The 25,632-nt window shown below is 40.7% G+C and overlaps 2 protein-coding genes across 2 annotated transcripts; both read right to left on the bottom strand.

Annotated features, from left to right (window-relative positions):
- Positions 1-1,420: 1,420 nt before the first annotated feature.
- On the bottom strand, positions 1,421-7,540 carry LOC146389005 (retinoic acid-induced protein 3). Its single transcript, XM_084926623.1, has 4 exons — positions 6,931-7,540; positions 5,076-6,276; positions 4,080-4,135; positions 1,421-3,937 (listed from the first exon to the last, which is right to left on the bottom strand). Exons 2-4 carry the CDS (start codon positions 6,205-6,207, stop codon positions 3,848-3,850), a joined length of 1,278 nt encoding a protein of 425 aa, XP_084782749.1. The 5' UTR covers positions 6,208-6,276; positions 6,931-7,540; the 3' UTR covers positions 1,421-3,847.
- Positions 7,541-11,912: 4,372 nt separating this feature from the next.
- On the bottom strand, positions 11,913-14,110 carry pde6hb (phosphodiesterase 6H, cGMP-specific, cone, gamma, paralog b). The gene is made up of 3 exons (XM_084926622.1): positions 14,041-14,110; positions 12,936-13,093; positions 11,913-12,844 (listed from the first exon to the last, which is right to left on the bottom strand). The coding sequence occupies exons 2-3, from the start codon at positions 13,076-13,078 to the stop codon at positions 12,727-12,729; spliced, it is 261 nt and encodes an 86-aa protein (XP_084782748.1). The 5' UTR covers positions 13,079-13,093; positions 14,041-14,110; the 3' UTR covers positions 11,913-12,726.
- Positions 14,111-25,632: the final 11,522 nt, after the last annotated feature.

Below are 25,632 nucleotides of genomic sequence, written 5' to 3'. Positions count from 1 at the left end.
GTGACTTGTATTTTCTCACGTTTTATTTTGCCATTCTTGTGTCTGCCTTCTGTTTATTCTCTTCATTATTATTGAATGTATATAATAATAAACTGTTTGGTTTTTATACCCGTCTTTGATTTGTTATTAGCTTTTCTGGCCTTTAGTGTCGCAGGCCCTCGCACTCATACCTGCCTCTCGCTCCGTGTACGATCACCCAGTTCTGCTCCCACATGACCTCCAGTAAATTTTGTGTATTTATTGAAACTAAGCAAATCCTGAGTAATTTCCGAGCTGCAGTTCCTTAAAGTGCACAGAGGTGGGTTGGAAACTGGAGATGCTTGCTGTGCATTATTTCTGAAGTGCAGGAGAAAGCTGCGTGAAGCTGAGGGTTGAAAACACATTTAAGCTCTGTTTAAAAACTGCAACCGAATCAACTTTACATCCACTCTGCATCACAATCTGAAGCCAGGAACTTTTTCTTCCCCAAACAACCAAATTTGAGAATTGCATATAGTACTGTGCAAAAGTTTTGAGCTGTCCTTCATTCCTTTTTTAAATTATTTTGCTAGGAAATTCAAAATAGGTGCAGTGACTTGTGAAAATATACATGTAACTACAGTCTCTAAGGCAAAAACAGAGTTTGTACGATTCTAACAAGCTTGAAAGTCGATATTTGGTGTGACCACCTTTATTCAACACTTTCTTGTCATTTCTTTAAGTAGTCTTCAGGAATAGTTCTCCAGGCTTCTGGAAGGATATTCAAAGGTCGTCTTGGGATGTTGGCTTTGTTCTGTTCTCTGTCAACATGAGCCCACACTGCTTCAGTAATGTTGAGATCCGGGCTCTGACTGACGGTGCTCCACTCTGTTTTTCTCTGTTCAGGTCTGCTTTTACTGCATTGGCAGTCTGTTTGGGATCATTGTTGTGCTTTAAAATGAAGCCGTTGCCAGTCAGACATTTTGATCCAAATCTCGTGGCACTTTTCTGCATCCACAGTTTCCTTCAGCTTTGATAAGCTCCAACACCACTGGCTGAAATGCGGCCCCAGCCATGTGAGAGCCACAGCCGGCTGTAGACACTCTCTGTTATACATTTGTCCCAATGACCTCTCTGCATATTAACAATTTGGACCAGTAATGTCAAATTTGGATCCATCACTACATCAGACCAGTTGCCGCTGATTTCCAGTCAGGTTCTTGTGTATTTTGGCGACCTCAGCTTTTTCTCCCTCGTTTCACAAACAGCAGACTGATCAACTGAAGGGCTAGATGCATCTCTCAGGTCCTGCATCATGTCTGGATCTTTTTTCATATGTCTAAAGGACCTGACTTTCACATACTGCTCATCTGGCGTATATATTTTTACAAGCCTTGCCACTTCTTTGGTCCTCCACTTGTCCATTTTTAAGGACACTGTTATCTATGTTATCTATTTTTCATAGATTCAACTAAACAAATTCTGTTTTTTAAAAGGACTGAACTGAGAATGAGTGAAGAAGGCAGGCATTGTCTAAAGAAACACTTTGAAGGATCCTCAGAAATTGAAGGCACTCACTGACTCCCGTTTCTTCTTGATGCAGTGACCCTCTTACCTCACGGTTATCAGGAGGTGATAGAGCACATTCTCAGATAGGGTTCTGGATTTGTTGAGCTGGCAGCCATTATGTTATTTCCTTCCCATGATTGTGTCAGTCTTATCATTTTCTTTGCAGTGTTTGTCTAAAGTGAAGTTATCCAATCAGGAGCGAGCTTGCTTTAAATAGAACAAAACCCTATACCAAGCAGAGATAAGGGAGTTTCTCATTAGACATGAGAAGTTGGGGAGTCAACTGAATGCTGCAATATTTAGATAACAAGCTTCCAAAGAATCCCTGCTCAGACAGTCCAGAAACGTGGCCTCCTCTGTGGGGCGTGAGCCGGATGATTGATGGAGGCGCCACATGCCCACCGTTTAACGCAGCTCAGCGGTGCTACGTTGCAGTTAACTCTTGACTTTTCTTTTCTTTTCTTTTTGTTTTTACTCCTCCAGACCAAATTTACTGTGTGATAAGCTCTTCCACCACCTCCAAACTTGCTCATCACTGCCAAGGGGGAAACAAACTGGAACAATCTTTAATTGCATCTAGAGTTAATGGCCGTAAATGGGTTGGATGTGGCAGGAAACCTCATATCCCTGCTAATTGCACTAATGCACAAGAGGCCAATTGCCAATTTGATGGCATGCTCTCGCTGAGTAATTGAAGTTGGGCTAATTGGAAGAATAGGCAGAAGCCTGACAGAGGAGGAGGTGTGTGAGAGATTGCATCTTTTGAAGTGGGGGACTGACCTTTTGTGGATGGCAAATCACTACAGGCCATCGGAGGGAGGAAGGGAGGGGGCAAGAAAACAAATGGCACACTGAATCATCTTCTCTCCCGTGTATTACAGAGGGACGAATTTCTTATTGCACATTCTGCCTCTTGTAAATGAAACCGTGATTATGATAGTATGTTGCTACTAAAAAGGTTTTACATCTACCTAGTCGTCTACTATGACTTGTTACGACGTTGCCCCCTGGTGGCTGCTCCCTGTACACAAGTGTTTGTTTACTGCAAGGAGGCATTCAAATTATTAAGTGGACATTAAAAAAAACTGAGCTCTGACAGAACGAAATCCTTTATGTAGAAGTCTTTTTTATTGAGCACATTATGCAAGCATTTGTAAAATAAAAAAGGTTACACTTTATAATATGTGACTAAGAGCGTAATTCTCCTGTAATTGAATGGACTTTTAGTGCATTTTTTTTAAAGTTACAGTGTAATTACATTTAGTTACAAATACTTAGAGGTAGGCACACTAGAATAAGGTGAGAACAAGTTCGGTTTTTACAGAAAAAAACAAAAATCATATGTCATAAACACACTGTAGTTTTCAGCACAGGCTGTATTATGGAGTGGATTAATCTTGCTTTTCTTGCCTGTTTATTTAATATTCATTATGTTGATTTGCAGGATGGATGTTCTGTTATTCAGCTGTGCTTTTCTTTTACCAATATAAATGTGTTGAGGACTGTTCTGCCTTACAAGAAAAAGCAAATACCATCAAAATTGCAGAATCTGTGCACTACTCATAATGCCTTATGCACTGCTTAAATTGCCTACCTTTAAGTATTTGTATGCAAATATAATTACGTTATAATAAAGTATTGACATTCCGTTTAATCACAGAGGAATTACGCACTTGGCCTCAGGCCGTATTCTAAAGTGTTATGGGGGAAAAAAGATGCCTATGTTGTATATTTCTACATCACTCCAGTTGTTTTGCAGAAACGTGTAACTGTGACGTAACTTTGAATATGAAGATGCTGATCAGTGATGGCACGAGCCCTCCCACAGCGCTGACGGATCTCCTGTCCTATCTCCTCCTGTCTTGTCTCATTTCGTCTGATCCCACCTTCCTTTCCTTTCTCACCTCGTTCTCTCTTCTCGTTATTCTCAGTTGTCCTCTCGTTCCTTCGTGGATGTCTCTGCTCAGCAGTTTGGCACCTTCAGAGCGACACTTTCACGCCTCCTGTCACCTCGGGGCTATTATCTGCCATCTCCGAGTAGCAACACACACACCGTGACTGAGACGCCCCACTGTTGAGAATTCGTCCCGTGGATTTGCCAGAACAAAGCTGGACTATCTGAACCTGTCCAGCCTCGATGATGAAACTCAAGCAGATGAGTCATGCTGCTGAGCCTGCTCTCTTTGGGGGCGACATATGATTTTAAATCCTACTAACACACTTAAAACACCATTTCTTATAATACTAAAAATATTTACATTTTGCACATTAAAGTACAAATTAGGCCATGAGGTGTGTAAGGCCTTATTCAGATAAGGTTTTATTCACGTCCATAATATTCATCGTAGGGTTCATTGTAGTTGGTGGTCTGAGGGCGAGGAATGGTGTAATCTTTGTCGGTGTCGATTTCCTGAAACACAAAACATCGCTGCAATTAATACCCTCGATAAAGTCCAATTAATCCTACAATATAGCTCAGTCACGTAGTTAAAAGGTCACACTGTTGAATGTTGGACCAGCAGGAGTCGGATGGTTTATCCGTCAGTACTCACCGTCATGGAGAATCCCGACTCGTAGGGCGATCGCAGCGATTGCTCAGCTCTCCGGCCTGAAGGGAGACGCGTTACACAGTCAGCTAATTATATACATTATATGCGTTCATCGTAAATGCGCACAGTGAGAGCTGAGCTGACAGATAGCAGGAGTCATTTTCTAAGGTTGGGTTCATTTTTACCTCATGTTTGAGGAAAGCCATTTGGCTAATGTGTCCTTATTGATCATAGTTAGTCTATTCTGTTTTTTTCCTGGTTTTACGCCTTTAAAATGAGAATGAAACAACATCCTTTATGGATCTGTGGTGCACGCAAACTTTAGTTAGATGATGTAGATTTGGCTCCTAATCTAAGGAGTCGTAGTAAACTAATGAGGAAGTAATAAGGAACCAGTGAGATTTTGATTAGGACACATCACGTTACTTAAGGAGACATAATGAAGTACTTACACCTAACACTAAGTAATGAGTAATGCTAACTGGTGCAGTTGATTTTGAATGAGTAGTTCCTGCTTCGTGGCCCTTTGTGTTTGGATCAGAGGAAGCCTGATGAGGAGTGCAAAAAAGTGGGGCATTAAATTGATTAAAAAGAAATAATCATTGCCGATTAGAGTGGATCCCAGGTGGTCTTTTATTAAATAATCATCATATCCTATAAAGTCCTGAGAGTAATAGGCTTGTACTGATGAACATCTTTTAAACTGTCAGGTCGATCCTGAATTCTTCCGTACACGTGACTTAGTATAAATCCTTAAATGCGAAAATTCTAGTTTACCGGCTCTATTGTACATATGTGAATATTTACTGGTATTTTTAGGTCTTTGTCAAAGAAAATGAGATATCTCTTGGATTGCTAGTCAACCAGGTGTGGTTAGGAATGCGGTGAGGATTTAAATAGTCAATTTCAAAAGATAATTTCAATAATCATATTATCTTTATGTCCCAAATCATCTAACTGTGAGTCACACTTTTTTTAATCAACACAACAGCATCTCACCTCTCTTGTTCTCCAAGTCATTCTCAAAACTTCCGTTGTCTCTCCCCTCCTTCTGGCTTCCTAGTCCTGGCATATCAGCATTGGGGCTGGTCCATCCTGCAAAGCTCAAAGGGAGATCCTTGGACTTCACCTCCCCATTGCAGAAGAAGGCGACCTGGGACAACCCGTGCCCAATCAGTAACACCCAGCCATTTGCTACCAAGGCAATGCTAATTACTGGGTCGTCCCAATTTGGCCGACGGCCCAGCTCGGGGTTCCCCCTGGTGAACATAGTGATCCACACCACCCAGATGCAGGCAGAGAGAAGCAGTGTGACGAAGACCAGCCCACTGTGCAGCTTCCCTTGCTGGTTGATGGGTCCTGTGTAGCTGTAGCTGTAAGTGCAATAATTGCGGCACAGGAGGTGCAGGGAAAGAATCAAGCTGATAGCCAGTAAGCACAGGACGTAGATCAGTAGCATGACGAATTCCCCCTGGCTGTACAAGCAGCGCTTGTTATCCCGGACCAACATGATGATCAGCCACTCTGTGGCAATGATAACTTGCACAGTGAAGAGCCCCAGAGCCACAGCAGGCTCTCCCCAGCCTCGAGCTGCTGCAAAGCCCAACAGAGCAAGGCAGCGAGCCAGCAGGCAGGAGAAGGCCAGCGAGAAGAGCACGCCAAAGAGGAACAGCCTAGTGGGGCACGTCTGCGGGGTGAGACTGATGATGAAAGAGAAGGTGATGCCGAAGATCCCCGCCGTGGCCAACAGGAACAGGGACATGGAGGCCACCATGCCTCCGATGTTGCTTTTTCGATAATGGCGAGATGAGATGCAGACACACAGGGACCAGATCAGCAGGGTTAAGAGGAGCCCTATACTTAGCAGGAAGCCCGCAGTGGCCAGGGTCTCCAGCACAACCCCCCATGCTGCCCGGCGGTCACACAGATACCTGTACATGGGATGCAGCCCGTTGCCGCAGCCTCGGACTCCGATCAGGGATGTAACATTTGAGGAAACGGTTGTGGTGGTGGTTGTGGTACTGGTTGAGGTGCTGTTGGCTGACTGGCACAGACAGGTGAGAGGGGCATAAAAGAGGAACAGGAGGGGAGAAAGGGATTTCAGGTTCTTGGATGAAAGGGCCATATTCATTATAGTAATCCACACGAGGATTCGGTCCTCCTTTGTTTAACCGTCCTTTGATGTGGCAGGTCTTTAATCCTGAAACAAAAAAGAGTAAAATACATTTCACGCATGTTTGACTGCAAAACTGTCAGTCGGGAGGAGAAGTTTGTCCGAAACGCATTAAAAGTCTGCAAATCAAGCATGGCGAAATGGAAGCTAATATGACAGAGGTCACAGCGTGGAAGAGACAAAAGGAAGAAGAGGTTTGACAGTAGCTCGTGTGAAGAGCACAGGAGGAGAAGGGAGTGTATAAACATGCCAGAACAAAGCAGGGAAATGAATGAGCCGTTGCAAAGCTTGGAGGAAAAACCAGCTGCAACATGGAGGCGAGGCCGGGACAAAAAAGGAGACGTAGCGAGCGCCGTCACACAACACGATTGCCGGTTATAACCAGTTAAGATTAGAGGTGAGAGACAGTCAGATAGTCACTTGTGATAGCTGAGGAGCACTTCCCGCATTACACAGTGGAGTCTTTGTTCCAGCACCAGAGATTTAAATATGACCTTTTTGGCAGTTTTAGCACAGGATAAAAAGGCCTCGGGTCCTCAACTTTGCCCCATCACTTGCTCACAGGGGGGTTACAGAGGTTTTTACCACTTCCGAACATTATTTTGATGTCTATTATTAGACATCAAATCAAAATATAAATAGATTCAGAAGCCTGACCCAACTTTTATCGAATGCACTTACCTTTTATCCTCTGGGATGCAAGTATAAGCAGTTCCACCTCCTCCGAATTACACTCAACAAGTCTCAGTTTGACGTTCAAGCTGCGGTAAACTCTTGTTGATGTTCTGCACCTCTTATCTTGATGATGTGCTCATTTCTCTGCCAGCAAGAGAAATGAGCACAAGGGAGAAGAGGGGAAAAAGGACGAGGTCCAAAAGCACCACTAGAGAGGATTGTTTTCAACTTGCTTAGAAGGTTGGAAACCTGTACCTCCACAAATTCTTGGCTTTTAGATCCCTCCCGTCTGCTGTGCTTCGCTGCGTCCCTCCCTGTGATTAAGGTGGGGCTCCCGCACACCTGGAAGCGATGAGAAGTCACACCTCCCAGATTTATGAATCTCATTTCCCATAAGAATTTGCATCCCGTTTGTTGATAATGTGGTCATGTGTTTCACCTGAGGTGCAGGGTCACAGCTCAGCAGAAGTAAGAATCAAGGGCGTTAGGGCGAGCCCTCCTGACTCATCCCGCCATCACCTGGATACAGAACAGGAGCAGCAGTCTCCTTGGTTACTAGTAAATCACAGCCATAACACTTGAAATTGGCGAGTTCGCCACAGGTAGGGTTGCATCAGGAACAGAGAACGCTTTTCACCGTTGCAAGCCCATACGTAACACCTCCACTCATGCCTGCACACGCACATTGTTTAAGGGTGTGTTCAGCTGAAGCTTAAGTCACTCTTCAACTAAACTTTGCTCTAAAGCCCACAGGGACTTTTTCCATTTGTAAGCTGGTTTGTTGCAGGAGCAGGGTGTGTGCACACGGATGTTGGCCAATGTAAACATCTCCTTCGAATAAATGTTTCAAAGGCACCAATATGTTGTACATGGAGTGTCTGTGTGCATATTAGACACTCGGCAACCCCGCTGTCTGGGAAGAGCGACAGTGTTGAAGGATGCTGACAGAAAGTGTGTCCTTAAGACTTTTTGGGGCCTTTCTTGCTGCATTGAGAAGGTAAACTTGTATTTTAGGTGCTCCACCAACTTGGATCTGATTAAACTCTCTCGCATTGGATGGAGAGCAATGATGGAGTATATTCCCAGTTTTATTAGTCCAAGGAATCCGAATCCAAGTTTAACGACCCGATGGTTTCCTTGTACCGAGACCTTGTCAAGGTTTACATTGAGACTCTACACAACATCCTCAACAGTGTTTGTTTTGAGCACAGTTGTGTTTCGGTTGTTTTTTTTCTCTCTCGGGTTTGCGAGTTTCACTTTAGAGTCTTTGGGTGTAGCATTTTGATTTCTAATGTTTGCCAGGAGCAAGTTTGAAGACGTTTGGAGTACAACACAAACACAGTCAGAGCTGACTCACTGTCATGTGGTCATACCGGTCTCAATAAACATATTCACCAAAGCCTAACACTAAAGTCTTTTAGTGTAGATAATTATAATTTATTTTGATTAGTTTCTCTTTTTTTAATGTTTCATTTAGTTTTTATTTATCTAAATACAGTGAAATTTAGTGATGGCTGGTGGATTCGTGCCCCAGTTTTTTGTAATCTGCAGACTTTGACGCGACTGTAACACCAGATTCAAAAATCTTCCTAGCTGTGCTAATGAGCACACAAAAACCTCAACACAAATAAAATCACCATTTTTCATGTGAGAGCACAAATATTTGCATTTAAATTGGGACTTGCTGTCTGTAAGCAAAACATCATGAAGTCTTTTTAATAGCCTGCAAAGAAGTTTCATTAGTTATACAATGTATTTTGTATACTGTATAATGTTTAGCATATCAGTTGCTCTATGGGACATGAAGTGTTTAAAGGGATCTCTAAAATAGTCTAATGAGTATTGTGATCATCTTCTCTGGCAAGGAGAGCAAATGAAGCGAGACGAAGGTTTTAGATTAATTTATCTTTCATCAATACATTTTCTTCATTTTATTTTTCTTTAACTTATATTAATTATTTATACAGCACCAACTCAAAGCAACAGTTGCATCGGCTTGCTTTACGTTGTAAGGTTAAGATCCTACAGAAGATCCCTATGGGCAAGCACTTGGAGACAGCGAGAATGAAAAACTCCCTTTAAACAGGAAAAAACTCAGGCTCAGGGAGGGGGAGGGGCAGCCATCTGCTCCAACCAGTTACATTGAAGAAAAGGGATGAAAAAGGAGAGCATAGAGAGGGAAGAACAAACACAAACTAAGGCTACGTTCACACTGCAGGTCTTAATGCTCAATTCCGATTTTTTGATCAAATCCGATTTTTTTGTGTGCTTGTTCACACTACAAATAAAACGTGACAGCAAACGCGCTCTAGTGTGAACGCTCAAAGCGGCCCGCATGCGCAAAACAAGACGTCACACACAACGTGCTCTGTTTAGACCCAGAGCAAACAGTATTGTTTGACTGATGGCCGTTAATATAAAGACTTCGGACTTCACGTTTCCCAATTTTTGCTTTAAGTTATTTTGTTATTTACATAATAGTGTAAATAACCTAATAATGATCCTTATTGCTGTTTTAGAGGAGTGGTGCTTCAAAGGATAGTTGCAGATTTCTGTCAGAATCTGCAGATTATGCAGTACAAATAAAATGTTAACGTTTCTCCAACATTGTCTTCCCAACAGTTTCACCGGATGGCCAGGAAGCGTTCGCGATGTCTTATCGGGCACTTCTCCGGCGCTGATAATTGGCGTCTGTCTTGTGTCAGTGACGTAAAAGACGGATTTAATGCGACTTGACCATTCACACAGCAGTCGCTTTCTGAAACATCGGATATGTATCGGATTCAGTACCACATACGAAAGTGACTCAGATCGGATTTGAAAATATCGGATTTGTGCCGTTCACACTGTCATACCATGATCGGATATGGGTCGCATAGGGTCAAAAAAATCGGATTTGATGCGCTTTCGCCTGCAGTGTGAACGTAGCCTATTGCATCAGTACTTCAATATTCTGGATCAACTAGAGGGTGTTTAGCGAGCTTTTAGAACAGCCTGAAAATAAGGAAACAAAAACTCCATCCTAGAAGAAATGGGTGGACTAGCTTTTCAGCATCACTCTGAGCCAAGATGTTTCTAATCTTAGAGATACTGCACAGATAAAAGAACACAATCCTACATACCTGGTTATATGCACATTGTTGGGCATATCCTGATTAAAAATGACTCCAAGATTCCTCACAGCATTACTGGAGGCCGAGGTAATGCCATCCAGAGTAAGTATCTGGTTAGACATCATTAAATTTTTAGGGCAGAGTAGAAAAACCTCAGTTTTGTCAGAATTTAGAAGCAGGGATTTCGAGGTAATCCAGGCCTTTGTATCTTTAAGACATTCCTGTAGTTTGACTAATTAATTTGTGTCATCTGGATAGCAATAAAAATGTAAGCAGAATTTCCTGATGATATTTTCTAAACAAAGCATGTATAATGTTAAAAAAAGAGGTGCCAGCACAGAACCCTGACTCCCTGTTTACATGAAAAAACTGGAATCTGTCAGATAGGTCTGATTCAAACCGTATACTAGCAGTGTACTCTAGTTAGTGTTTGTGGCGTGGGTGTGGTCTCTGGCCAGCTGCAGAGGAGGGGTGACGCAGTGAGCTCCCGGGGCGGCGCAGGGGCGGGGTGAACAGGTGTGCTGGGATCTGACAGTGATTGTGTCTCTTTATATGTTGGCAGTGACAGTCGGAGGAGGAGGGCGGACGTGACAGCAGAGAGAGAGCTGGAGTGTCTGTGTCCCAGTAAACCACAGTGTTAAATAAAAGTTCTGCTGTCGTCAAATTCGCTCCGGCTTATGTTTCTTGGGTCCAACGTTACACTGTTGTAAAATGATGTGATCGACAGTGTTTAAAAAGGTTTGATATCTATACATAACAAAATGTAAGTACTACAGTGGTCCCTCGTTTATCGCGGGAGTTACGTTCTAAAAATAACCCGTGATAGGTGAACAGCTTTATTTTTTACAACTACTATTATTATTATTGTTATACACTACACACTTTTTACACTTTTCTCAGACAGGCATCAACATTTTCACATTTTTCTCTCTTGTTTAAACTCTCAAAGTTCAAACCTTCGTAGAAAAATAAGTCCAGCATTATAGAATGAAACCAAAGCCCCCTCGGTTGCCTTTGATGGTGCAAAATGTTTAATCGACATTGTTGTTTGTTGGGGAGAAAACTTACAAACATACAGTGCAGCACTTCAGAGTCACACTGCTAGCGATCGAAGATTTATGTCAATTTGACAAGCTGAACGCATTCTGTACTGTACAGGAGACACGAGGAGATTGAGTGACAGTGGTCTACAGCCAATCACGACGTAGAACACAATGCACTTCCCAAAAAAACAAAACAAAAAAACATGCAAAGTTGCACAAATAAAATCTGTGAAACAGCAAGGCCCCGAACGGTGAACCGCGTTATAGCGAGGGACCACCGTAACCGCTTTACACCGTTTAGCAGGAAGACATATCATTGACCTGTCAATCAGAAATCATCAGCCAATGGGTGCATGGTGTTTATAGTCAGATCCACCTTTCCTGTTTACCACAGTGTTTTTGTAACCAACATGGTGATGTAGAAATGTTCATCTCGAGGCTTCAAAGCAGGATGTCTCATTTTTTACGTGCTTCTTTTGTAGTGTTTTAAATTGATGCAGCATTCTTTCTTATCGGCTGATAAAAAGAAGCCTGATTATCAAGTACAAAAGAGAAAAAAATCCCACTCCTCAATTGATCTCCTGGTTTTATACAACATGTCATTCATGTTATAAATTGTTGCTCCCATTTAGCAGGAAATGGGTGATAAAGCAAGATACACTTTAGGTTGCATCGCAGTAGTTCTCAAAACAGTGGGTGACGTCATGCTGCCAGGTCCATCATTTATGTACAGTCTATGATTTAATAGTGATTTGATATTATTTTTCTTTTACTGATTTTAAAAAAAATGCCATGTTACTCTGTTTATGTCTTTCAGAAAAAAAGACGAGGGTAGTAAAAGTAGTGAAAATAAACTGATTTTTATTTCAGCTATTTGGACATACCAGTTCACAACACATCTTCCATAATATTGTGTTTGCAAACACAAAACTTATTTGCCTTTAACTTCTCTAAGGAGGGAAGTGCAGGTAGCAGCAAGGAGAGAACGAGATGGAAAGCAGGACAAAAAGGAATTCCTCCTCAATGATCGCGTGAAAGAGCATTGTAGTTTTTCACCATTACAGCATGTTGCACACCCACACTGCATCCATTGGTGTTTACAACAACCTTGTGCACAAGGAGTAGAAAATACAATGCAAAACAAAAGAGGGAGGAAGTACAAAAGGAAGATGGAAGATAAGGTAAAAAGGTTTAACGCTTAGAACAAATTATTTACATTTCAACAGGCAGCTAGAAGCAAATACAAGCTAGCGTTGACTAGTGTTTTTCTTGCATCCATTGCCGTGGGTCGGGAGTGGCACAGGGAGGCAGGGAAGTCCACATGAGGAGGGGGGAGGAGTCAGGAGGAGACTACGCTAGGTGGATGAAGGGGAAAGGAAAAAGGTAGGTGGAGATGGTTTTCTCGTCTTTTCATTTCAAGTATATATACTGTAAACAGTACCATATTATAATATAAAAATAACAACATCATTATGCTTTCCATCCACTTAGTGGCGCAAAGCAAGAGGTAGATAGACGAGAGGGCATTAGGGGGTTTGCTGGCAGCCTTATCACGACGTGCCAAGCTGAGGTGGAGAGAAGGCCAGGTGGAAAGGATTAGACAGAGGAGAGGTGCAGGCAGGCGAGGAAGGCTGGAGGCAGCGGGTTTAAATGATGCCGTATTTGGCCAAGTCGCTGAGCTCCATGTCGCCGAAGGCTTCCCATGGGCACACCACTGTGAAGTCTGTGCCAAGACCCTCCATGCCAGGGATATCATCACCAAAGCTGGAGAAAGAGGAAACAAAGAGGTGAGCATCCAAAGTCCTGATCTGTTCCTTAATCTATACATTTAAATATCACAAAAACTGTATTTTACCCCTTTTGGCCTGGCTTGGGGGCCTTGCTCTTGAATGTGCGGGTCTGCCTCTGCTTGAACTTGGGTGGCCCCTTCTTGGGCGTAGTGGGGCCTGTGGCTCCACCGGGGGCCAGGGCGCTTCCTGCTGGGGGACTGGCGTTCATTTCTACTGTGGATCTCTGAAGGCAGAAAGACATCGATAAAGCCTCGCATTGCCTCCTGCTGCCCTCGTGCTAATCCTGTTTGCTTCCAGCGCTCAGTGCCAATCCATGGAGATTACACAGATTAGCTTCACAGACAGATTAGCTCTAATCCCACTGTAATCCACAGTGGACTAATTGCCCTTCTTGGACAGCAAGAATGACGTGCAATAAGGGGAAGACCTTCATTCTTGACCTCCAACTTTTCATCCACCTGACAGTTTGGAAACCAGACTCAAAAACAAGTTTGTCTTAACTTTGATAATCTTGATATAAGGTTTTTTTTCTTGTTGTTGTTTTGGCTGAATAAGTGAGGCTGTTATTGTCAAATCACATCACGGCGTTGTCTTCACTGCATCTTCTTGAAAATGCCTTGACCAAAACATCCCTGCCTGTTCCCTTTGCTCTCGTCTTAAGCCGTGTCCTTTCTGAGCCCCTCTTTCCTCTGACTGCTAACACTGTTAAGGCATTCTGACAGAGGTGGAAGAACACCCTGGCTTGTGATGTTATGCACCACCTGCAGATACAGACAGCCTGCGGATGCAGAGGCTCTCCTGATCTTTCAGCTGAACGGTGATGCAGAGACGCTGCCCGGCAGGCTCACGACCATCTGTTTGCTTTGATTGAACGTTTTGCAAATCCAGTGCATCTTTGTTAGCCCAGAATAGATGTAGATTTAATTTTTTTATTGCCTTGTTGTCTTACTTACTTGTCTTTCTTCCTGCTTTCCTTGTATTCGTTTACAATTTTAGCAGATACATTATCATCACACTAAATTATCATTGTTATCTTTCCAGCTGTCAGTTATCCACGTACAATCTCTACTGCTACTTTTATCCTTATTATATGTTACATTGTAGCACCACCCTGGTAGTTTCATCACTAAACAAAGTCAATAAAGTTGCAGCCGCAGAGTTTGCACTTACCTGCAGTCACAGATTTCCCAGTCGCTGCTCAGAGCTGCTTCTCTCTGCTCCTTGAGTAAGTGAAGTGTGTTGACTGTGTTGCACTTTTATACTATTAATTCTAATCCCCACATCAGCCTTTTTCCAGTCACATGGTCACCAGAGAAGGTCAGCCAAACTTCTCCACCCATCCAGGATCTTCTGCTCCCCGCCCTCCCCGCCTCTGTCCCCGATTCTCAGCGCCCTTGTTCCCATTGGCCCCGCCCCACTGCTGTCCTACCTGCCATGGGATGGAGGCGGTGCAGCCTGCTGGGACAGACAGTCAAAGATCAATCTGGAAGGACTTTTATCTCACTTATCCCTCTAAACCCCAGCACGCCTGCATTTAGCTTTGTCATGAGAAGACAGCTGGTCGCGTTTTAGGCCCATGTGAGACGTTCACATGTGGGTCTGTGCAGCTACACCAGTAAACTAAGAGCAACCCGACCTTGAGGAAATTTAACCATACCAACAGCTCAAATACAATTAAAAGCAACTTTAATATGAGAGGTATGAAATTTGAAAAAAACAACAAATGATTTCTATATAAGCAGCTTTTTTCTTTACGCTGTTTAAAACCACTTATTGGCTCAGGTTCAGGCCCAAAGTCAAAGATCCAGCCTTTCTAGACTCTCCAATAATGCTTCTATGATACCAAGAAGTATCATAGTAAACTCGGCTATTTACCTTTAATTACACATGATATATGCATGAAAATTTAAGCAAAAAAAGAAGAAGTGCATTTCAGTTTTATTGTGGGAATTTGATAATGTCACATTTGCAGCCTGGAAAATGACAACATGTTTACACATTAAGTTTCTGTAGCCATGTTTGGTTTAACAGGTATTCCTGGAATCAGCGTTAACTACACAACCGTTTCGGTCCGAACCTTCACAGCGTGAGTTTGGCAGCTTCACTCTCAGAGACCTGCAGCAGCGTGGGAGGTCCACTTGAACAGTAAATGAACTCATTAACACCAATAAAAAAAACAAAGACCTCCCTCCTGCCAGTCCCGTTCTTTTTAATGAACATAAAAAATAATCTAGAACTCGATGAAGAGCAGGATGAGCAACCTTCGACTTCATGCTTCTGAATATTTGTTTCTACAGAGTGGAGATGAAATAAGAGGAAATGTTAAACTGAGCCTCGCTGGGTGGCTACCTGATATCTTTTTTTATTATTCAAATATCCCAAGGGAGGAAAATAACAGGAAAAACTGCAATTCTTAATCAACACTTCTCTAAGCCATTAACATTTAAATGGTCCGCTTTATTAATTCAGCCTCACTCATCTGGAAAAGAACGTCCACAGTAGATTTAATACTTTAGATTTACTCATGAAAACTTTCACATGAGAAAAAACTTGCATGAATAAATCATAACACAAGATGTGTAAGTCTTGAGAGACTTATATATATAACATATAAATATTTACTGTTTGAGGGAGAGCGAAACTTCCTCTGTCTTTTCCATACGGGCTGTGTGTGGAAAGTGTTGATCTAAAGGTCGGATCCCAGATTAGACTGCTTGGAAGCGGGATAAAATAAGAGAAAGACACAACACAACCACATAACGCTGACTCAAAACATAGGAAGACAAGAGGCATTAACTGCAAACTTAACCACACAGACATACACTCCTATATTTATCCAAAAACAAGTAAAAGTCTGATTTAATTGAAAATCTTTTCATAAAAAAGGGAAAAAGAGAGAGACCTGGAAAAGAGGGCAGTAGAAATTGTAACAAAGATACAACTATACACAATACAAGACAGTGAACACAACATCCAGATCATAAGCAGTTTATTACAGAAATATTTCAAAGATGTTTTTAGGATTCTGTTAATCACAGCAAACATGACATGGGAAAAATGTGCACGCTTCACACAACTGAGCCAAAATGGCTCATTTAAGCTACACAAATACACATAAAGCTGAACGTTTATAAGATAAATAACAAGGATGCAGTTCTGAGGTGGTCGGGTTGTGAAGGAGGTATGTTTACTAGTTTAACCTATCGGTGGAGTAACATCAGCCTAAACATGAAATGAAGGTGCGGTTGTTACCAGTTTTTGACTGAGCTCAGAAGATCAGGGTGTCGTCTCAGTCAACATAACAAGTCACAAATATGAACCTCGCAGGGTTGATGGCAGCGGGAAAAAGTATATTTAACATGTAAACTGAGAGCCGGCTCAGCAGACCAGCCTTTCATCCTGTGCTCTTGCAGAGGAACCAGAGGAGCTCTCAATAAGAAATGAGAACATGATTTATGAAGTCTTGAGGCATGCTAAAATATTGACAATATGTTCTTTTGTATGGATGACCTCAAATCAACAATTAATTGAATTTTATGCGAGCAGTGGCGCTCGCTCATTCTCTCGCTAACGCCTTCATCTTTTATCATATGCCTGTTATTAATAACACTAGTCATTTAATGCTAATGCTACAGTATTGTTTGGCCTGTTGAATGCTATTAGTAAACTGTTATACTTACTCACCCTGAGAAACATAGGCCTTATAGTTTACCTGAACATATTAATAACATGCACCTCACTGCTGGAAAAAAGCAGATTGTTGTGGTCTGGACTGTTTCACAGGGTTTGAAATCCTTTTCACAAATGTGTCAAATGATGTAATTTAATATGGATACTATAAACCTGGTGCGTACATTTGTTGATTAAAAATAAGTATGTCCAATACTTTCTAAACCAGATGTTATTGTGGTGAAATTAAACTGATATGAGGCTTTTATAAACTTTTACAGTCGCAAAAACTACAAATGGGTCATTTTAGTCTCTAGTAGGTGGTTGCTCTGCAACACTATGACATTATATCTAGATAAGAACCAGGGGGGTGAGGTGTATTGGTGTGCCAGGTTTGATTGTTCAACTACTGATGAGTTAACCCACAGACAGACAGAGATTTCATGTATTAAAAGATTATAGATTACACTGTCCTTCATTTGTAAATAAAGAGCTCAGACACATTCATAGTTACTCATAGTTATTAAAAATGAGATTTAGTAACCAATGTAAAGGGCACTCTCGGATTTTTTTTTAAATAGTCTGAATATGGGGGTGATCACATCCTGTGCAATGATCAGTTGCACCAATGCATGCACCTGCTCCTAAAGGAGGACACGATAATGGCTAAGCCTCTTTAAATGTATGTAGGGTGTAGAAGGGAAGGAGGACAGACCTGGCCTCTTTACCACAGACTGCACTTCTGTGCTGTGTAATGTAAGTGAGGATCTTACTCTACAGGTGGGGAAACACGGGTTTGTTTCATTTAGGACATTAAAGATTGATTTTAGGGTCTTTTCATTTGTCTGTGAAGCCATGCATTTCACACATCCATTGCTCCACATTAGCTCTTTTAGATCCTCTGAAGGACTGATCAAAGACTCTGTAATATTCTAATATTCTTTAAAATCTTCCCCCTTTTGAGACACTTTTTACACATACATTCACTGCATGTATTGGATGTTTCTTTTTAGTGCCCTTCGGTTATTCTTAGTCATAGTTTGGTAGTTATTTTATTTTACTTGATTTGCTTGGATTACACATCTGCTTCTGTGGTGTTGATTCAATTTTGTTTTTTATTTTTATTGCTTTTCAAACCGTATTTATTTTATTTTGATTTTTTTTTGTTGATTTCTTTATGCCCTTCCACCTTTTAAATGGTCTTCTACTACTTTTTATATTTGTATTTAATGATGATGATTTTTTTTCACTTTTTTCTTTTTAATTTTTCAGTTTTTAATTCCACATTTTGATTTGATTTGTTTATTCTGTTTTATTTTTTAATAACCTAATTTACTAAAAATAGGTTAAAATATGAGAAATAATACTTATTTATTTCTCATAAATGTTTTTGTTTTTTTCTCTTTTTTCATGCTCTGGTATTTTGTTGCACTTGTGATGTTTATCTTGAAAGGTCCTATAGAAATAAAGTTTTAATTTACCTACTGTTGGCTGCTGTATCATGGGAACTTTCCAACTTTTAGGATAAATAATGAAACATAATGACTTGACACTGTGTTGAGCGATCAGATTTGTTTCTTAATTTAAAGACTTTTTATTTAACTTCTTCAGAAATTTAACATGAAAAGCTTCAAAATATGAAACCGTATCATCTGCATACAAAAGCCCAACGAGTCTTAGATAGACCTCCACACCACCATCACTCGTGTCCAGTCTAAATTCCTCAGCCAGCAATGACAGCCCCTTATGATGCCCACTTATTGTATATTTTAAATAATTCCAGAAAGCAAAGGTGATAAAATCATTGTGATTCGGACAATCGCGTATTTTGTTATTTATAAATTACACACAACCTATTAATAAACCTATTTCCGCTCAATTAAAAGCTCTTTTTGTAATAAATAAAAGCACAGTGCAGTCATTCTTACAGTGCACATACAAACCAGTTACATTATGTAAAACAAAGATTGTTGAGTAACCAGCCTGCTCTCCCAGAAAACCCACTGTGGTTAAAGTGGGTCAGACACTGATTATTTATAATAAACAAAAGACATAAGGAGTGCAATTCCTCTGTAATTTTCTATACAAGTTTAATTATTCTTAATGTCCATTTTGTTGGTGTGATCCCTGTTCTCCACACAAAGTTAAATAATTTGGTAACCAGCTCTTCAAGACTTGCCTTGCTGTGAGTACAGCTAATTCATCTAAGCTTGTTTACCTGTGGCCTCGTTATATTATCAGGGCAGGTATTAACAAGCCACTCCTCAGTTAAAGGCAATAACAGTGGCCCAGACTGAACCGCAGAGCAGCTACAGTTTTGATTTCTTTTACAGGTCAGTGTGTCAAGTGTCCACACTTTTCTTGTCTGTATGCTAATACTCACTGCTAACACTACCGAGACTACTAATTAAATTAGCATACAGGCTTGGAACGGAAAAGTAGCTCTGGGGCAGCATTATGACTCAATACTTCAGTGTGTGTGTGTGTGTGTGTGTGTGTTTGCAGTGCGTTAAACTTCACAGGCAGCGTTTTAAAGGTTGTCAAATTTATGGCTTCAGCAGACAGGTCAGCTCTTTCATGATCCTTCTGAATTCCCGTGTGTGTTCGGCTGCCTCGAGTTTGGATGTACACAGCGCAGATGTGCAGTACATGTGATCTTTGGGATCTATGGAGGTGTGGTTCCCACCACACAGAAAGCTCCGAGTAACTATTCCAGGCGTGCATTTTTTAAATCAAAAATGTCTAGACGGGAATAAACCACAGTCTGAAATGCCACTGAAATGCTGAACTTACACTTTGTGTCCAGGACATATTTCTATGTTTAAATTCCAGACAAAAAAACAGTTTGAACCACCTCTACACTAAAAAAACCCAAAATATTATTTTTAATATGAGTTATTTTAAAAGACAGAAATAAAGAAATAGGGAAGAGACTCTATATTAACATTCATTTGGCTTGCAGTCAACTCTCTCTGTCTGCTAGTGGCTGAAATATATCCGGCCTTGGCTGGCAGCTATGGTTTAGTTTTGTGGTTACAGATAGATGGAGAAAGTTAAATCTGCAGAATTTTATGTGGAGAGTTAAAAAATGTTCCAAGAACCCACTCAGTAATGCAGCTACTGACAGACCCAACTGTAAGATTTAAGAAGCAGCGACCTTGAAGTGCAGAAGCTTCAGTTCCTTGACTGGCAACAAGAGGCTGGCTCCAAGTCTACAAGTCCAAGTCAGTCGCTGGAAGTAAAAATGCCTAAAAATGCCTAACTTTATAGATACAAAAATTTCCTTCATAACAATTATTATACAGTGTTTTTTAAATATGTTTTTATTTGGGTGTTTTGGTTTTTTTTTACCCATCCATACGGTGGCCTTGAAAGGTCAAACACGCTGCAAATTAAGAAAATACCAGCAAATACAAAAATTCTGAAAAAACACACAAAACACAATAGAAGACAAAAACAAATCTCTATATATTTTGATGTCTTTTTGATTACACAATACGTGACGGAACAACTGTGAAAGATCACACTGAGATGCACTTAAAAGAAACCGAGTGTATTGTAAGGAAGAAAAAAATCAATTTCAATCCAATTTTCTTTATAAAGCACTTTAAAATACCCAGCACAGGACCAAAGTGCTGTACAGAAAATAAGTTAAAAACAATAGAATAAAAGAAAACAGCAAAAATAAATAAATAAAACACATAATACATAAAAAAATAAAACAGCCCTATATTAAAAAAACAAGATGAAACAGCATAGAATCTACTTAAAACAACAAAAATAAAACCAAAACTAACACCAACATCTCACACGGTGTCAAAGGCCAGGGTAAAGAGGTGGGTTCAGGAGGGAAGAAGCCCGTCTAATCTCTGAAGAGATCGCTCCACAGTTTTGGAGCTGCTGCAGCAAAAGCTCGATCTCCTCTAAGTTTACGCTCAGTTCTGGGTACATTCAGCAGCTTGAGAGAGAGGGTGGGAGTATAACGCTGTAGCAGCTCAGAGGGATAAGATGGGGCTAGGCCCTGGGGGGCTTTAAAAGCAAATAAAAGAATTTTTAAATGAATCCTAAAAGGAATAGACAGCCAGTGAAGTGAAGCTAAAATAGGAGAAATCTGCTCAACCTTTCGAGTGCCAGTTTAAAGATGAGCTGCAGCATTTTGCACGCTCTGTAAATGAGTAATGTATGAAGCACTGACCTCTATATGAAGTGCATTACAATAATCCAGCCGAGTGCTAGCAAAGACGTGGATCTCTGTCTCAAAGTGCTGCAGTGAAAGAATTAGCTTTATTTTAGCAGCTGCCTGAGCTGAAAGAAGCTAGATTTTACAACTGCTTTAATCTGACTGTCAGGCTTCAGATCACAGTCCACTTTGACTCCCACGTTTTTGACAGTTGGCTTAACATACTGGGCCAAGGAATCTAAATACACATTGGGGGTCTCAGTGGGGCTACCAAAAACCATCACCTCAGTCTTTTTGTCATTGAATTTTAAAAGATTTAGAGACATCCAACCCTAATGTCATCAAGACACTGAAGTAAAGGCTGTGTGGAATATGTGCCTTTAAAGAATAGCTGGGCTGTCACATTATTGTCTCCCCAATCACACTTCCTTTAGGTTTTGTGTGTTTTTGCAGCATTTTTCTACGGTGCAGTGCATTTGACCTTTCAGGGCCACCGTACGTCCATTTAGATTTGTTTTAAGCCTTAAAGGTAGAGCAATCTAAGGCTCATCTGCACTAATTAGAGCAAGTAAACTGAGCTTGTATCATCGCAGGCATAAGGAGTGACAGAGCACAGGAGCAGCTCATTCAAAAAGTTTTTTCTTTTATTATAAAAACATGTCCTCACTGGCCTCGAAAACAGAAAGTGTAAAGAGCAGCCGTTGAAGCCCTGAAGGGGAGAGATATAAAAATAGGTTTAAACTTGTGTGCAATAGTTCTCCATGATAAATGTGCGTGAACCGCATCATAACAAGCATGAGCTCATGTGAAAAAGGGCAAAGAGGCTGAGGCCGTGGTTTACTGGTGAATATGAGGTCACAGGATTGGTGTTGACACTTGTAGAGCAAGCCAAGGCGGCAATGCACAACCGATTCAGTATAACCTACTTTACACATGCACCACTTTTTAATCCCATCTCAGCACTCGCTCACGCTGATTATTGACAGCAGCAGCGCCCTCTGACCTCAATACCGCTGCACAGTGTTCACACATTCTGACTGGATCACTTGTATCTGGCGGGTGGGCAATCCTGACTATTTTTTGGGGGGGTTTGTAGGGGTGGCTGAGCCATTACTTATTTTATGGGATCTTATAACCTTCCTGCATGTAACCATCAGTTGATATAGGTTGCTAAAGTTCATTTCTTTTGCAGAAATGGTTGTGCAAAACACTGTTAAACACCAGTCCTATGAGAGCATGCATACAATCCTGGACTTCAACTTTATTATCTCTGTATTATATCTTTGCAAAACCTCGATGTTGGTACTTACATGTGCAGTAAGTTTGATTTCAGTTTTTAATCTGATTGATTCCAACTGTTAATCAGTTATTTTCAGCTTTTTTCTGCAACCTGAAACCAGCGGTGCTTATCACTCTTTTCTCTTTTGAAATTACTTTCTCTGTGTTTTTTTCCTTATTGTGTTCCCGTTTGATTTTATTCATGTTATTCAGTTTTATTTGTCACACCTTTGATATTTTCCATACACTGAAATCTATTCCCTCTGTTCTCTTGTTTTCATTTATTCTCATCAACCTTTGTGTTTTCTTTACCTATCGCCACATTTATCATTTTTGATTAAAGGCTGCTTTCACATGTGCCATTGGTTGGATTATTCATGAAAAAGGTCGCTTTGTTTTATTATTACTTATTAAAATGTTTCCAAATGTGCTTGCTCCTGTGTTTTTTGCATAATTCATTTAATTCCAGTTCAGTCTCCAGCTCTTTATAGATTAAAATTCCACGGCTTGGCTTACAGTAATTATTTTAAAACACAACCAAGGACTTTTCTTTTATGCAAACACATCATGCATTTCAATTTTCTATCTGCTATTCTCCTATAAGCTTTGAAGCAGAATCCCTCCAGTTTTAGCTTCTTTTTTTTTTTTAAACGTTCATTGCAAAAAAAGAAATTTCTTTAGTACAAAGAATTGCCCATAGTGAATAAATGAATTCCTTTCTGCATAATTATCAGTTTCTATTCATATTTCCATTTAAATGACTCCACCTTCTGAGTATCTCCTCCCGGATAAACGTTCAAAGAATATTTCAGTGTCCTTTGCAAGTCAAAGTATTTTAATGTCAACTTGTCTGTACTTATGTTTCGGTCTGCATGCTCTCTCCCTGTATTTTGATCACTTAGGGCCATTTTCAGATCTTCGTTTCTGCTTTTTCAGTGAACATTCACGGGTTTTATTTCACTACTGAGAACAGAGTTCGACCTGTTGATTGTTAGAGTCTAATCCAAGGATACTGAGAAGTTTCCATTGTGTGTCACTCTTATGTAACGCTTTAAGAAGCCACTGTACTGAACTAATTGGACACTGTGAAGAAATCTCTGATGGGCAGATTGACCCGAATCTCATTACTCGGGCTTACGTCAGTTTGTCGTCATGAGAGCTTTCTGAAAACATTTTCCAGAGCTATTCCTGAAGTTTTCCGTTTCTCCTTTGTACAAATGAAGTACGAAACTGTTTAGTAACCCCTCATCTATGTATATTCTGCTAAAAACAAAAGGGAGTTGGGTGCAAACATACATGGTTTGTACAGTTTGTACAATTCTGACTAGCTTGAAAGTCAATATTTGGTAGGACCACCTTTAATCTTCAGCACAGCCTGAACTCTTAGGCAGTTTTCTTGTCATGTAGTCTTTCTTCTCTCCCCTCCTTCCATTCAGATCATTTCTGATGAGACTTCAGTGAAAAGTAGATGGACCAACTGAAGGGCCATTACTGGGCCTTTGGAACATGAATTTCAAATACTGCTGCTGTTGGTAGTTTTTTAGGCCTGACACTTCTTCTTTTGTCTTCCTGTTGTCCATTGCACGCCATTCAGAGATTTGTCTCATAGCTTTTTGCACCTTGTTGGCACAAAAATGTTATTTTACGCCTGTCGCACTGCAGTATCTTTGGCCTTTTTCATAGACTCAATTAAATGAGACAGGCTGCTGGTAACAGAATGACTTCTATTTGTGTGAAGAAAAAAGGCTTTACTCCATGAAGCAGTTTTATGATTTTATGACATCAACATACTGAAATTTGTTGTTTATAAATTGGTGCATGGTGTTACCGGCTTATGGGGAAAATCAGTGTTTCCTTTGACTCTCTGGTGCCCATGCATCGTACACACAATGAGAGAAGTCTCCTTGTTTTCCTCCTTCAGTGAGTCTTAAAATTGGAATGACGGTGCATAAATGCAGAACAGTTCACAGCTGAGTCAAGGTCCTTCCTGCCATAAACTCCTGTTATTTCTGTCTGCCAGGCTTAGCAGCTCTGACACGTGCAGGAGCAAGTATGTGGAGCTGCAATTAATAATGCGCCATATTTCATCTGAGGCAGTAATGAAAACATTTAGGGAAGAAAGAGGGCAGAGGACTTGGCTATCCTGCAACCATTAGGGAAAAAGCAGAATGTAAAACAGATGAATAAACATTAAGATTCATGTTGCAATAAAATGTGCTGATTCCTGCTTTCTGAAGCAGGACCTCCAGTTTGTTACTTACAATAGAGCGCAAGAAAAAAAGGATGTATAGTTGATTTCATGTGTTTATGGTTATTTTCCCCTGCATTACTGTTGCTTCAAAAGCCATTCACACATTAATGGTTAATATTTTTTCTCCGTGTGCAGGCCCTCACTGTGAGATCTGACACTGAGGATGATTGGATTCAATCTTGGTGAAGGAAAAGCAAATTACTGGCAGAAACTGAACACAGAGTATCACATACTCTACGAGCAGAGTAGAGGAAACGAGTGCAGACAGGACCTCGGCTTTGATGTCAGATGAATTGGAAATAATTGACAGAAAAGAGAAAATACTGCAGTGGTGCTGTAAAAAGATGACGTGCTTTGTTCACTTCTCTTAAATGTTACAACATCTTTATGAGAAAGGAATTCACAGATACATGTGCATGCTGTACACTTTTATTTCATCTGATAAAGGTACAACAAGTATCTATAAAATACTTCAGGTACCTTCAGGTGAGTTACAGCAAATATCAATGGCATAAAAAGCCGTAGCCATGTGATGGCGTTTTATCTGTTTTATAGATACTGATGCCTTTCCAATATTGTGTCTGATAATGACAATAAGACCAACTTTCTGTTCATTTGCAGTGACCTTTCTAAGGGGTACTCTACAAGTGGATCAATACTGTATGAAGCCATATCATGCCACCACAATAACAGCCCTATGCAAACCCATGTAATTTGTCTTGAAAGCAAACTTTACAAAGATATTCTGAGAACACAGTATAAAGAACAATTAATGACAAATCTGACAGTGGTGCTCTGGTTCCTTTTCATAACTTACAGCACCTGTTGTGAAAGAAACAGTCATTAAGAGGAAGAAAAACACCCAAGGTCCAGCCTTACTGCTTCCACAGGAGTTAAAAGGGTTACCAGCCAAGTGATGCTAAAAGTTAGAAAATGATTGATTGCTTTGAAGAGTTGCCGGGAGAAAGCCTCTTCTCCAGAAAACACGTTTGTCAAAAAACATCTTGAGACTTTTTAGGAAAATATCCTGTGGACCAGTGAGACAAAAGTTGAACCTCTTTGAAGGTTTGAGTCCCGTTACATCTGGCCTAAAACTAAGATGGCATGTCACCAAAAGATCATCATACTAACAGTGAAACGTGGTGGTGGTAGTGCGATGGACTGAGGATGCTTTGCTTCTTCAGGACGACTTCCTGTAATTGATGGAGCCATGAATTCTGCTCTCTACCAGAAAATGCTGAAGGAGGATGTCTGACAATTAGTTTGTGTACTGCTCAAGTGTATTTGGGTTATGCAGCAGGACTTTGTTCTGAAACAAACCAGCAAGTCCACCTCTAAATTGCTTTTGATGAGTGGTCCAGTCAACGTCTGGACTCAATAGTAT

Source organism: Perissodus microlepis, chromosome 4 (genome assembly GCF_051167445.1).
Source record: "Perissodus microlepis isolate ML-2025 ecotype Zambia chromosome 4, ASM5116744v1, whole genome shotgun sequence".
NCBI lineage: Eukaryota > Metazoa > Chordata > Actinopteri > Cichliformes > Cichlidae > Perissodus > Perissodus microlepis.
This window is presented reverse-complemented; position numbering and strand designations above follow the sequence as displayed.

Excerpts from the sequence above, each read along its gene's own strand:
- pde6hb (XM_084926622.1), bottom strand. The coding sequence starts at position 13,078 with ATGAACGCCAGTCCCCCAGCAGGAAGCGCCCTGGCCCCCGGTGGAGCC. Across the intron at positions 12,845-12,935 it reads CCCAAGCCAGGCCAAAAGGG|CTTTGGTGATGATATCCCTG; the intron begins GTAAAATACAGT and ends CTCTTTCTCCAG.
- LOC146389005 (XM_084926623.1), bottom strand. The coding sequence starts at position 6,207 with ATGAATATGGCCCTTTCATCCAAGAACCTGAAATCCCTTTCTCCCCTC. Across the intron at positions 4,136-5,075 it reads TGACTTGGAGAACAAGAGAG|GCCGGAGAGCTGAGCAATCG; the intron begins GTGAGATGCTGT and ends GTCTCCCTTCAG. Across the intron at positions 3,938-4,079 it reads AGTCGGGATTCTCCATGACG|GAAATCGACACCGACAAAGA; the intron begins GTGAGTACTGAC and ends TTTGTGTTTCAG.